General features: G+C 42.4%; 1 protein-coding gene across 2 annotated transcripts in view; it reads left to right on the forward strand.

Annotated features, from left to right (window-relative positions):
- Positions 1-14,792, forward strand: part of LOC140715480 (hyaluronan-binding protein 2-like) — a 75,266-nt gene that overhangs the window by 52,750 nt on the left and 7,724 nt on the right. For both annotated transcript variants that reach the window (XM_073027780.1, XM_073027779.1), the window contains 5 exons: positions 2,429-2,523; positions 7,299-7,578; positions 9,801-9,943; positions 10,039-10,173; positions 11,422-11,564. In XM_073027780.1, the coding sequence (XP_072883881.1) occupies positions 2,429-2,523; positions 7,299-7,578; positions 9,801-9,943; positions 10,039-10,173; positions 11,422-11,564 (796 nt within the window). The remainder of the gene's footprint in view (positions 1-2,428; positions 2,524-7,298; positions 7,579-9,800; positions 9,944-10,038; positions 10,174-11,421; positions 11,565-14,792) is intronic.

Genomic DNA, 14,792 nt, shown 5'->3' on the forward strand with positions numbered 1-14,792 from the left:
AACTGTCTGCTTTGATAACCTGAGGTCTACTATAAATCTTTAATATCCCACAATAGCTGACAGTGTATCTCTCTTCCTCCCATCACCACTCCTCACCTGTAACAATTCTTTCACAACTTCAATGACAAAGAGGACCTAACTTTATTTTCGGAGGCAATGATAGGTACAAAATGCAGAATGCATAACTGGAACAGACGAACGTGAGGTTGATGTCGAACTCTTTGAAATAATCAGATATAGCCTAGGCCACAATTCTCAGAAGTAAATGATGAGCAAAAGAAGTAAATGCATGCTGGGACATCCAGATAAGATGGTTCCTGCATACAACACTCCTTTGGTCGACATCTTCTGGGTAGATCATGAAACCATCTTTTTCACTTCTTTTATGTTTTTTACATTTGTTTCTTGTCCTGAATGTGATTCTGGAACTGTTGGGGCCTGTGTTTTGCTGTTTGGAGAACATTTGGGTGATTCAGTGCTCTGTAGTCTCTGCGAGGATTCTGGGAGATAGAGGCAGACAAGACGGCTGCAGGATGGTGTGCAAGCCAATGTCTGGCTCCATTTTGCCGAGGGTGAGGGTGATTGAGACATCACAGTGAACATGGAAGTCTGGAGATCGTTTGGGTGTTCCAGCGCTTTGCAGTCTCTGAGAGGATTCCAAGAGGCTGAGGCAACGTGCAGGAACCTCGTAGCAGGCAGTCTGCAGGATGGGCACAAGCTGATGTTTGGCTCCACTTCACTGATTAAAGCTCCCATTGTTCGCCGATTAAAGCGACAAGGAAGATTGAAGCATCGAAGCGGGTGCAGAGAGGAGAGCATGCTGCTGCACCCAGGTGTTTTCAGTATTGATGGATGTGGACTTTGGACTATAAACTCTATTTTTCAGTCTTATAGTCCCACCCCATTTTCTCATTTTTTTGCGCAGGGAGGGGGATTTGGATAGGGTCTATGTGCCTGATCTGTTTTATTATGTGGAGGAGGGATTTGTGGTGTTAATGTGCCTGATCCACTTTCTTCATTTTTAGTGTGGCAGGAGGGATTTAGGGGTTGATGTGCCTGATGCGTATGATTCATTTTTCTTGTGCGTGAAGAGCGATTTGGGGGTCAATGTCCCTGATCCATTTTGTTTGGGTTTTTTTTTGCAGGAAGAGGGATTTGGGGGTCGATGTGGCTGGTCTGTTTTTGTTCAGTTTTTGTGCTGGAGGAGGGATTTGAGGGTTGATGTGCTCGTTCCATTTTTGTTTTATTTTCTTTCTTGGTTTCACAGTTACCCAGAGAATTGAAGAATTTCAGAGATATATACTTTGATAATAAACAAACCTTTGAATGTGTGGGGGACTAAAGAGTAGAACTAGGCCAGCCTTGGGGAGCGCTATCAATTGGTAGCCAGGAGCTCACTGTTGCAAACAGATCAACTCAGCCCCAGACCTATCTCAGGAAGATGAATGATGAGAATGTCCAGGGGAATTGGTTTTCCTAATAGCTAGCTGAAAATGTTTCTAATATCCCATATGTCAGGCAAGCAATGTGACATTTCAAAGGCAGAAAAACGACTGTGAGAGATGGTGGTGAGTTTGATTAGGAAGAGACCATAACACCATAAGATTCAGGAGCAGAATTAGGCCAGTTGGTTCATCGAGTTTGCTCCGCCATTTCATCATGGCTGATCCATTTCCCTCTCACTCTCCTACCTTCTCTCGTATCCCCTCATGCTCTGGCTAATCAAGAACGTATCAGGCTCTGCCGTAAATATACCCAATGACTTGGATTCCTCAGCTGCCTGTGGCAATGAATGCTACAGATTCACCACTCTCTGGATAAAGAAATTCCTCCTCATCTCCATCCTCTATTCTGAGGCTGTGTTCTCTGGTCTTAGACTCCTCCACCACAGGAAACATCTTCTCCACATTCACCCAGGATAAATCCTTGGAAGTGCACCAAAGCTAAAGGTGGAAAAGCGGCCACTAGAGGTGATTCCTTGCCTGTAATTTGGAATCCGGTGAGTAATGTCCCTTCCACATGGACGGCAAGGAAAGGCAGTGGAGGAGGAGTAAAGACGTCAAACAGAACGCAGCTGTCGACGGCATCAAATTCGACTCATCCAAATAAACTTGTCAGCTGCCTAGTGGTGTAGTGGCATCCACATGGGACTTCGAGACAAGTGGTCCCAGGTTCAAATCTGATTAACCCCTTGCACGCTTTCCATCCATGCTGGGTTGAGCGTTGAGCTAGCAATTTGGTCTCATAAAAAACAGACAAAAATGCTAAAGAAATGGCGAGAAAAATTGCTGCCCAATGCGCTACAAGGTGTGGAAAGGAACAACTACAAGTAGACTTTTAGAAATCCTTCCCTATTACATTTTCATTGAAATTACACGTTACTCACCTTAACAATAAAGGTTTACTCTTAACATCTTTTATTCTTTAGAAATCCCGATGGTGATGAAAAACCTTGGTGCTATTTTAAGGAAAAGCATGACAAATTAAATTGGGCTCACTGTGACATATCTCAATGCACTGCAGGTATGTATTATTTCTCTTCATTTCATTTCGAACATAGAACATTGAACAGTGCAGCCAAGTACAGGCCTTTTGGCCTAAAATGTTGTGCAGACCTTTTAATGTACTTCAAAATCAACCTTACCCCTCCTTGCCGTTTAGCTCTCCATTTTTCATTCATCCATGTGCCTACCTATAAGTCTCTTAAGCATCCCTAATGTCCCCATTCTTGTTTCCCTCTCACACCTTCTCTTCTTACCTGTCCATCACCTCCCTCCAGTGCTCCTCCTCCTTCCCTTTCTTCCATGCTCTTCTGTCCTCTCCTATCAGATTCCCCATCCTCTGTATCTCTTCCACCAATCAACTTCCCAGCTCTTTACTTCACCCCTCCCCCTCTCCTTGTTTCACCTATCACCTGCCACCTCGTACTTTTTTCTCCCTTCCCCCAACTTCCTATTCTGAATTCCATCCCTTCCTTTCCAGTCCTGATGAAGGGTTCTTGGCCCGAAATATCAACCGTTTACTCTCTTCCATAGATGCTGCCGGGCCTGCTCTGAGTTCCTCCAGCATTTTGTGTCTGTTGCTCTGGATTTTCAGCATCTGAAGAATTTCTCATGCTTGTGTCCCTGATGTACCTGCCTCTACCATCTCCACTTCAACACATTTACCACTCTCTGTAAAAAACTGCCAGTCATTCTCCCCTAGACAATCCTCCAATCACCTTAAAATTATGCCCCCTGTTATTAGCTATTACCACACTGGGAAAAAGGCATGGATGTCCAATCTATCTGTGCCTCTTAACATGTTACACATGGCTATTAGGTCACCTCTCATCTTTCCTCGCTCCAAAGAGAAGCCGAGCACGCTGAACCTATCTTCATAAGACATGCTTTCTAATTCTTGGTAAATCTCCTCTGCATCCTCCCTAAAGCTTTCACATCCTTCCTTCAGAACAATTAACCTGTTCCATTAGTTATTTGATCCTGATTGGTATTAGCCACACACACAAAATGCTGAGTTTTGCTGATCAGGCAACATCTATGGAAAAGAGTAAATTATTGACGTTTCAGGTGAAGACCCTTCCTTGGGGAGAAGGGTCCTGATGAAGGGTCTCAGTCCAAAACATTGACTGTTTATTCTTTTCCGTGGAAGCTGCCTGGCCTGCTGAGTTCCTCCCGCATTTTGCAAAGTTTTGGGTTTCCAGCATCTGCAGATTTTCTCATGTTTCTGATTAGTAGTGTCTTATTGAATAGACAGAAACATCCCCAATCAAAATAAATAATTAACACTTTGCTGATTAATTGCTAAAGATACACACAAAATGCTGGAGGAATTTAGCAGGTCAGGCAACATCTACGGAGAGGAATCAACATTTTGAGGTCAGATCCTTCATCCAACTGAAGGACCTCAGCCCAGTATATCAACAATTTATTCCTCTCCACAGATGTCGCCTGACTTGCTGAATTTCACCAGCATTTTGTGGTGTGTGTGTTACTCTAGAGAATCTCTTATGCTAAAGATACAGTGCTACTTCAATTTAAGAAATAAAATTGGACAACATCTTTATAATTGATCTCAGGCATTGGAGAATGATGTAACAGATCAGAGGATTTTCTTAGTTCCTTCCAGTTTCACTCAGAGATACCACCAGGGCAGGACAAAAGAATTTAAGTTTTCCCTTTCTTCAGCAATCAACAATTGCCATCTGAAGGGCCACCTGTCCTGGTACTGCCAACTCTTGCTGTCAAATCAGTAACCTTCCTCTTGAGTGAGAATACGTTATCACCATGCCTATACAAAAGGAAGCATTGTGAAGATACTATGATACGAAGTATTGTGTGTCTATTTTTATCAACTAACTGTACATAGTTCACAAAAGCCATGTTAAATGATGAACAATTTTAATTAATAGAAAGCAGCTTTCACACAGATCTCAAGCAAAATAAGCTGCTGTATAGTCACTGATTTTCTTTGAGAGTGAAGTAGATGGCAAGTCACCTTTTCAATTTCCTAATCTGAAATTGTAACGTCAATGGGACAGGTGACCAGCTTGGTATTGTATCAAGTGAGCATTGAAACAAATCTCTGACAATAGAGAATCAAGGACCAGAATCACAGTTAGGTCAAAGCACAAGCCCTTTCCCTGTAGCTTTCCGTTCTTTTCTCCCTCAAGCATCTATTCCTTGAAAGCAATGATTGAATCTGCTTTTATTACCCTTACAAGCAATGAATTCCAGATCATAAAGGCTAATCTTTGTGAGGATTTTTTTCTCCTTATGCAATCCCTAAGTATTCTGCCAATCACCATAAATCTGTCCTCACATTCCCAACATGAATCAGTGCAAACACTCACTATTTCTTCAGTCTAGAACATTTTTGAAACATATCATATCTCCACTTTTGCTCCTCAAGCAATTCCAGATTCTTCAGTCTATCTACAGTACCTTAATGATGCCCCTCATCCCAGGAACTAGTCTTCCACATTTTTTCTGTGCCCTTTCTAGGGATGTTCCATCCTTCCTGAAGTGTGGTGGCCAGAGTGGATTTCAATGGTCTATTTCCATCCCAACCAGTGTTTCACAGAGTTTCAATGAAACCTCCCAGTTTGTACTTGGTGTCTCTATTTATGCAGTTCAGGATGCCTGAAATTCAATGCTTGGACAAATGCTATTGCTTGAATATATGCGTACTCAATCATTTTCCAAATCTATCTTGCTACCTTCAAAGATATGTATCCAAGTCTCTTTGTCCATCCACTCCCTTCAGAGTTGTACCTTTATATTGTATTTTGTTATTCTTCTCGTCAATATCTATCACTTTGCACTATCTATTTATTTATTTGTCTGTTTATTTATTTAATGATAGATTGTTTGATTGAAAAAATAATGGGCAGAATAGGCCCTGCCAGCTTTTTGAGCCACGTTGCCCAGCAATTCCCCCAATTCAATCTAAGCCTAGTCACAGGACAATTTTCAATGACCAATTATCCTACCAACTAGTAAGCTGTTGGATTGCAGTGCACCTGGAGGAAACCCCCACTGTCACAGGGAGAATGTGCAAACTCCTTACAGGCAGGAACCCAAGTTACCTGGACTGCAAAGCATTGTGCTAACCACTACGCTACCATGGCACCCTCATAGTAGTTTTGGATGGCTATGATTATTAAATCAGTGTCCTTATCTAATCCAAAATGATTAAAACAAACTAAATTTGTATCTCACAAAGTTCCTCCATGTCAACATCATTTGTTCTTCATACACGGTTCTTATCTTTGGAGAATTCTTACAACTGCACTACCCGTTGGTGTGGCCATAATTGGTGTTTTATTTCCAGTTCTGGCCACCTCACTACAGTAAGGATGTCATTAAGCTGGAAAGGGTGAAGAAAATATTCACAAGGATATTACTGGAAATGGAGGGTTAATTTATAAGCTGAGATGGGATAGGCTGGGGCTTTTATCCTGGGGTGAGGTAGGGTGACATAATAAAGATATACAAAACCATGATACATGATTCAAGCTTCAAGATTGTTTAATGTCATTTCCAGTACACAAGTACAAAGGAGAATGAAATAATTGTTACTCTATCCAATGCAGCACAAAAAGGAACCACAATAAGATAAAGAATATCATAATCATCACTATGTGCCATGTCATATGACGTGGGCAATCATGGTCTTCCATCTGTCATGAACATGATTGTACTTGGCAAATATTTCTACAGAAAAACTGCCTTCTGGGCTGTGTTTTTACAAGATGGGTGACCCCATTCATTATCAATAATCTTCAGAAATTGTCTGCCAGGCATCAGTGGTCACATGACCAGGACTTGTGATATTTACCAGCTGCTCATACGACCATCCACCACCTGGCTTCACATGACTCTGATCAGGGAGGAAGGGAGAGGGGCTAAGCAGGTGCTACACCTTGCCCAAGGGTGACCTGCAGGCTAGCAGAGGGAAGGAGCACCTTAAACTTCCTTTGGTAGAGACGTATCTCCACTCTACCACCTAAAAGATAAAGAACACAATAACAAAAAAGCACAATAAATGTAAATACATAAGATAACTTATGTACATATTGTAGATTGATTTTATGTCCTTAAAACAATGCTAGATACAGGAGCCTAGGGGCATAAATAAGGGTAATGGTGACAGATATTTTTTCCGGAGTAGAAGAATCTAAAAAAAGGACTTAGGTTAAGATGAGAGGAGGAAGATTTAAAGGGGACCTGAGGGGCATTTCTTTTTTCACTCAGATGATAGTGGATAAATGAAACAAACTGCCAGAGGGTGTGGTAGAGTTTGGTACAATCACAACATTTGAAGGACATATACAGTAGGTAGATTTCTAGTAGCAACACACAAAATGCTGGAGGAACTCATCAAGTCAGGCAGCATCTATGGAGTGGAATAAGGTCAATGTCTCAGGATTCCTGAAGAAGGATCTTTGTCCAAGACATCAATTATTTATTCTCTTTGATAGAATCTACCTGACTTGCTGAGTTCCTTCAGCAATTTTGAGTGCTTTCCTCAGGATTTCTCATACTTGCAGAATCTCTTGTGTCTAGCTGCATAATGGGAAAGATTTAGTTCAAACACAAGCAAATGGGACATGCTCAGGTAGGCAACTTAGTCATCATGGAGAGGCTGAGGCAAAGAGCCTGTTTCCAAGATGTATAAACTCTATAATTAGAATAACTCCCCAAATTCTGAAAACAGTATCAAATATCACAAATCCCAAAAGAGTTACAGTGAATTCAGAGGATGCATTTTGATTCCGTACTCTTGCTCCATCATAGCATCTGGAACACAATCCAATCGACAAACTACAACCAGGCCTGCACCCCGATCTACTGCTCCTACTGCTGTCATTTCATCCTCCCAATGTGGAATCCCAGAGGTTGGGAATGTCACCTTCAGAATCTTTGGAGGGAAAAGGACAGTTCCTGGAAAGTATCCATGGCAGGTATCTCTGCAGCTGAAGAACCGCATTGGGCTCTATAAACCAGGACATCTATGTGGTGGAGCCTTGATTAAACCGTGTTGGGTTCTCACTGCTGCACACTGCATCATTCCACAGTAGGTATTAACTTGTTAAAGATTATCTTGACTTATCTCCTTTCATATTAACACATTGCTACATTTCATAAGATTTTCTAGTAAGTTTGGTTTCTGTTCCAAGTAAAATATCATAGGTGTTGAATGTTTAAAATAAAACAAACAGAAAAGGCTAAAAATGGTGAGTAAATTAGGCAGCATCAGTGGAGAGATTTAATTTTACAATGGCTTATCATCTGTATTGTGAAAAGCTTGGCCATAAATGGATTTTAAGATATTGGAAAAGAGGAGGAAAGAGCCACTGGAATTGTGATTGGTTCAAAAGAAGGAAAGATTAAAAGACAAAGGATGATAGATCAAACAATCTACCATCCTCTGACTAAAGAAGTTTTAAATAGACACGCCTCTATCCTGAGGCTGTGCTTTTTTGTCCTAGACTCCCCCACCATGGGAAACATCCTTTCCACATCTACTCTGTCTAGGCCTTTCAACATTCGAGTGGTTTCAATGTGATCCCCCCTCATCCTTCTAAATTCCAATGAGTACAAACCCAGAGCCATCAAACGATCCTCAGATGATGACCGGTTAATGCCCAGAATCGTTCTTGTGAGCTTCCTCAGGATCCTCTCCAATGCCAGCACATCTTTTCTAAGCTGAGGGGCCCAAAACTGTTCACAATATTCAAGGTGAGGCCTCACCAGTGCTTTATAAAGCCTCAGCATCACATCCTTGCTCTTGTATTCTAAATCTCTTGAAATGAATGCTAACATGGCAATTGCCTTCCTCACCTGCAAGTTAACCTTCAGGGTGTTCTGCACGAGGATTCCCAAGTCCCTCTGCGTCTCAGATTCCTGGATTTTCTCCCCATTTAGAAAATGGTCTGCACATTTATTTCTACTACCAAAATACATGACCATGCATTTTCCAACATTGTATTTCATTTGCCACCTTATTGCCCATTCTCCTAATCTGAATAAGTCCTTCTGCAACCTACATTTTTTCTCAAGACTATCTGCCCTTCCATCAATCTTCATATTATCTGCAAACGTGGCAACAAAGCCATCTATTCCATCAAATAAATCATTGATATACAGCATAAAAAAGTGGTCCCAACACCAACCCCTGCGGAACATCACTAGTTACTGGCAGCCACCAGAAAAGGATACTCCTATTCCTACGAGCACCTAGAAGGAGCATAGTTCAAAAGTTCAAAGTAAAGTTATTATCAAAGTATGTATACAGTATGTCACAGTGAGACTCATTTCCTTGTACAATAAAATAAGGAAATGCAACAGAATCAATGGAAAACTACAAACAAGTGATGGCAAACAACAAATGAGTAAAAGAGGACAAACTATACAAACACAAATAAATAATGGCTAAACTAATTCAAAATTAAAACAAAACACTGCCACTTGCCTGTAACTATACCGTTATACTTGTGTGACATGTCCACAGCACCAGTGATTGCTCCAAAAGTCAAACCCTTTATTCAATCCTTTATTAGCAATTGGTGAACATATAACTAAGCATTATGGAGTGTAGTCCCAGTGGTCAACCAAGACCAAGTGACCTCCGCCAGTCACAAGCTACAAACTGCCACGAAATAAGCAAGAGTACATAATTTATTCCCTTCTCTTTTAACCACGCCCCCACTCATGTGACTAGTTACCATGATAAACATAGCAACACAGAATACAATGCAGATAGAAAACAGGTACATGGCTCTGAGAGAGAGAGAGAGAGAGAGAGGGAGATGAATGGTTAGATAGATACTAAGAGCATGAGTTCTCAGACAAAAATTGCCAGGAGAGTTCCTTCAAATAAAAATTTCCTTCCAATTGTCACATTTTACTGACTTGAGCACTTGCCAATTTTCCTTCATGACTACTTCCTTTGGTATCTGGAGATGCAAGGGCTCTCACCACGAGAGCCATAACAATTCAAGGTCAAGGAACCATCAGCATCAACTGAGGGAATTTCTTCCAACGTTTCTTCTTGTGGTGGAGGGATCAGTTAGAGGATCTGCAGATACCATCTAGAATTCCAAGATCTGACCTACACCTGAATTAAACATTCCAATTCAGATGAAACTTTTAGAAAGAATTTAAGCTATCATGTTTACTCACACATTGTGTTGGGAGTATACACTAAATACTGTTCTAATACTGTTGGTTTCTGACATTGATTACTAATTATTTTTAGTTAGCAAAGTTCTTTATATTTTTCAAACTAACATATAGAGCACAGCCAAGAGATTTCCGCTTACAACTTGGCAAACAAGATCTTCAAAAAGACGAAACACATCAACAGACCTTTGATGTTGAAAATATTATTGTCCATGATAACTATCAGGAAACTTCTGTGGGATTATATAACGATATTGGTAAGCAAGCAGAGGCACTTGGCCATCAAGCTGCTAATTTATTCTCCTTGTAAGGTTTTCGGTACAGTAGTAACAACTAATCATTTGCATTCCAGCTTTGCTGAAGATTAAACCTGTCAGTGGTCACTGTGCCAAAGAAACTAAATACGTCAAAACTGTCTGTTTGCCAGAGAGTGATTTTCCGGCAGGTACTGAGTGCTACATTTCAGGATGGGGACAGACAGAAACAGGTACTGCAATCATTTTTGTTCTTTTCAAAGGTTTCAAAGGTACATTTAATGTCAGAGAAATGTATACAATATACATCCTGAAATGCTTTTTCTTCACAACCATCCACAAAAACCGAGGAGTGCCCCAAAGAATGAATGATAGTTAAATGTTATAACCCCAAAGTGCCCCCCCAGCTCCCCTCCTTCCCACGTGTAAGTGGCAGCTGCAACAATCCCCTCTTCTCCTACCAACAAAAACATCGGCACCCACCACTGAGCACTCAAGCGTGAGCAAAGCCACAGTAAAGACACAGACTTGCAGCACCCCAAAGACTACTCGTTCACCCGACATTCGACATACCACAGGCTCTCTCTCTCCCTAATAAAAGAGAAAGAGATATCTCCTTTTTACAGTGAGTGGGGAGACATAACAAACAACTCACTGGTTTACGATGTTAAAAGTCCGTTATGCTGCTTTTTTCGAGCTCTGTGCCCAAAGATCTCAAGTCTCTGGGCACATAGCCAAAGATATTCTGACTCCACCGATGACTCAAGGGTCTCATTCCATGACACTGACCTTCAATCCGCCCATCTCCAGAGCTCCAAGATCCTAGGCCTCCAAAGCCGAGCCGACTCTTAGGCCGAGCCCTTGGCGTGCCGAGAAACAGCCAGCTATGAAACCCTGATAGCGGGACCCATTCCCGCAAAGAACCATGGTCAGCGTGTAACTCCAGATCAGTATATTTAGAAATATATTCATTTCAATTCAATTCAAGTTTAATTGTCATTGAATCATACATGAATACTCGTGAATAGAGCCAAACTAGGCAGCGTTACTATGGGGTCAAGGGCAAAGCACAGTACCAACAGTCATACACAGTACAAAGCACACATAGCATGCATAAGATAGAAATATACAGTCACTCGATAAAAGAGAACAAACTCAAGCCATCCAAAGTCACCAAATCCTGAAGACGACTACAACACAGTTCGTCTTTTGCCGAGTAAACAATGGGGGGAGGGACGGTGTCAGCACTAATTCCAGCTGGTGGCACCACCCCAACGCCTCTCCCTGGCAGCTACAACAGATAACACCTCCACAGCTCAAGGCCTAGTCCTTTCACATACAAGATAGCAAGCACATATAGGATATCAGTAAAATACAATCACGCAAAATATGTATGTATATAATCTAGACCCTGAGTCCATTGTCCTAAATTGATACTCGGAGAATTTAATACCATTTTCCATTTATTACTGTTTGTACAGAGGCATCATCCAATCAGTTATTGCACACCAAGGTGAGAGTGATAGGCGATCAGCGCTGTAAAGACCCGGAGTCGTATGGAGCTGCCATCAATCACACTATGTTTTGTGCAGGAAGTCTGGATGGAAGTGTGGACTCATGTCAGGTTGGCAATAGCTGTGCTTTTGTTTGTGAAACCTGCTTCCACCGTGGAAAAATTTCTCATTTATATCAAAGTCGATCAACAAGTTAACTGCAGAGCCACAGAAATGGTGTAAGAAGGAGTGAGAGTTTCATGGTATCAAAACTGATTCTTGTAGTTTATGGTTTCTGTAAAGCCTTGTGCTAACCACTATGCTAATGCACCACCCCATCTGTCCTTGACCTCCCCTACTGCCACGATGAGGCCAAACTTATATTTAACTCCACATATTCCTTCTGGGTAGCCTCCAAACTGAAGGTATCAAGTTCAGCTTCCTGTAGTTCCTGCTCCGTCCCTCTCTCCCTCTTTTTCCACTCTCCATTCCGGTTACCATCTCACACCTGATCCACTCCTCGCCTGCCCACCACCTCTCTCTGGATCCCCTCTTCCTTCCATGGTCCACTGTTCTCTCCAATCAGATTTCTTCTTCTTTGGCCCTTTACCTCTTCCACCTATCCCTTCTCAGATACTTGCTTTGTGCCCGCACCCCCCACAAATCCACTTTCCCTCTCACCAGGTCTCACATCACCTGCCAGCTTGCACTACTTCGCCTCCTTCCACCTTCTTATTCTGGCTTCTGCCCCCTTACTTTCCAAAACTGATGAAAGGTCTTGGCCCAAGCCATTGATTGCTTATGTCCCTCCATAGATGCTGCCTGACCTGTTGCTCAATATTTCCAGCATCTGCAGAATCCCTTGTGTGTGGATGAAGATCTTGTTCAAGATGGGCTGAAGGACATTTTTCCATGCTGTGTGAAGCTCTGAATAAAACTGATGGAGGAATTGCACCATAGCAGGGTTCTGTCTTAAACTTTCTCACACAGAGTGGGCTAGTTACTACTGTGGGGTAATTTGGTTTAAATTGACCCATGGAGTAAAGCAGAAAGGGATAAATAAAAGGCCTGGAAAAGGCGAGAATGTTTCGAGCTTAAAGAATAATCCAGAAGATCAGAAAGAGAAGAGAGATCACATTATCGTGAGAACAGTCTGAAATGGCACTGTGCATGTTGAATAACTTTGGTGAGCTGTATACATAAACATGACAAAGGCTGCAGATGCTGGAAATCCAAAACAACACACAAAATGCTGAAGAAACTCAGCAGGTCAGGCAGCATCTATGGAAAAGAATGAACAGTTGATGTTTCAGGCCAAGGCCCTTCATCAAGACTGAGAAGGAAGGGGGAAGACACAAGAATGAAAAGGTGGTGTGAGGGGGAAGAGGCTAGCTGGAAGGTGATAGGTGAAGCCATGTGGGTGGAAAAGGTCAAGGACTGGAGAAGGAAGAATCAGATAGGAGACGAGAACCTTTCCCCTTCTTTCTCAATCCAGAAGAAGGGTCTTGGTCCAAAACGTCAACTGTTTATTCACAAAATGCTGAGTTCCTCCAGCATTTTGTGTAAGCTGTATACATGTCACATATAATGTAATAGCAATCTCAGAGACTAGGTTTAAAAAGGAAGATTGGAAATTACTTGCCTCTGTATTTGTCATTTTGAAATTTCCATTGACCTGGAAGAACAGTAGCACCACAGAAGCGTAGCAGTTAGCACAGAACTATTACAGCTTGGGTGTCAGAGTTTGGAGTTCAGTTCTGATACCATCTGTAAGAAAGCTCGTATGTTCTTCCAGTGACCATGTGGGTTTCCTCCGGGCACTCTGGTTTCCCACAAAGTCCAAGGAAGTACCAGTTAGTACATTAATTGTTCATTGTAAATTGTCCTGTGAGTAGGTCGATCACTGGTGGCACATCCCATTGGGTCAGAAGGGCCTGTTCCACACTGTATCTCTAAATACATAAATCTTGTCCCTGGTAATCCACACTCATTGGGTGGAAAAAGGCTTACAGGCTAGGACAAACTACAGTACCGGGCAGAAGACTTACACACATAAAGTTAGGGTGCCTAAGACTTTTGCACAGTACTGTGTTTGTCAGCATGGAGCAGAGGGCAAGTTTGTAAATCTGACGGGAACGAAAGGTCTTGGGAATGGTGAGGGTGGAGCACTGCATGAGGGGTGTGGGCCAGGTGACGGAGAAGGAGTGCTGGGGTGTCAGTGCAGACAAGCCCAGCCTTAGGTCACCAAGTGGTTTGTTGATGATTATACCATGTCTCTCAGGTGCTTCCCGCTCCTTCCCCTCTCCCTTCCCCTTTTCCCAACCGATTCCCGTCTCCCTTCCCCTTTTCCCAACCATCATTCCCCTCTCCCTTCCCCTTTTCCCAACCATCATTCCCCTCTCCCTTCCCCTTTTCCCAACCATCATTCCCCTCTCCCTGCCCCCTTCCCACTCTCAGTTCACAATAGAGACCCATATCAGAATCAGATTTATGTCATGAAATTTGTTTTTTGCAGCAGCAGTTCAGTGTAATGTATAAAATTACTACAGTACTGTGCAAAAGTCTTGGGCACCCTTGCTATATATATGTGCCTGAGACTTTTGCACAGTACTGTAGGTTTTCCACTTCTGGGGAGGAGATAATGATGGGTAAATGGGGGTTGGCGGAGGAATGGAAATTGATCTTGGTTATCCGGTGGATATCAAAGGCACAGAACAAAAGGGTGGCAAGTTTTAATGGGAATGAAAGGTCGGTAATCATAAGAGTGGCCGTGAGGTTGTAAAGTGGACTGATCTCTGATGGAAGTCATTTGATTATCTTAGGGCAAATCTCTCCTGAACCTTCTGGCAACGTTGGTAGTACCTCTACAACTTCTACACAGAAATTCCAGCCCCCTCTTAATTTCTGAGTTTCTGGAGGTTGGCAAATTAAGTGAACTAGATTTAATATCACAGTGGTCGCCAACAGGGCTGAACACAGGTGCGGGGGAACGGCAGACTGGGTCACGGTGCTCTCTGGCAGCGACTCAACCCAAGTGAAGAAGAGTGTTAGACTCCCTTGTAGAGAAGGAAACAAAAGGTTATACACAGGAATACCAACAGAGCATCGAAGGCACGACCAAGCAGCACTGCGAGACAAATAATTCTCCACAAGGAGACTCCGTGAGCAGTGCGAAATGATAGTCCGCTTTAAATAATCATAGAACGTGGAAACCCTGTGTCAGTCACAATTAACTTGACAAGATTAAACAGTAGCCAGCTTAATGACTCTCATTAAATATTTATAAAATTATTCAATAAGGGTGGCCAAGAAACCCAGAAGCCCAACGCTCTGCGACTCACTGTAGAGGACCAAAGGGC

This window comes from Hemitrygon akajei, chromosome 23, assembly GCF_048418815.1.
Source record: "Hemitrygon akajei chromosome 23, sHemAka1.3, whole genome shotgun sequence".
Lineage (NCBI taxonomy): Eukaryota > Metazoa > Chordata > Chondrichthyes > Myliobatiformes > Dasyatidae > Hemitrygon > Hemitrygon akajei.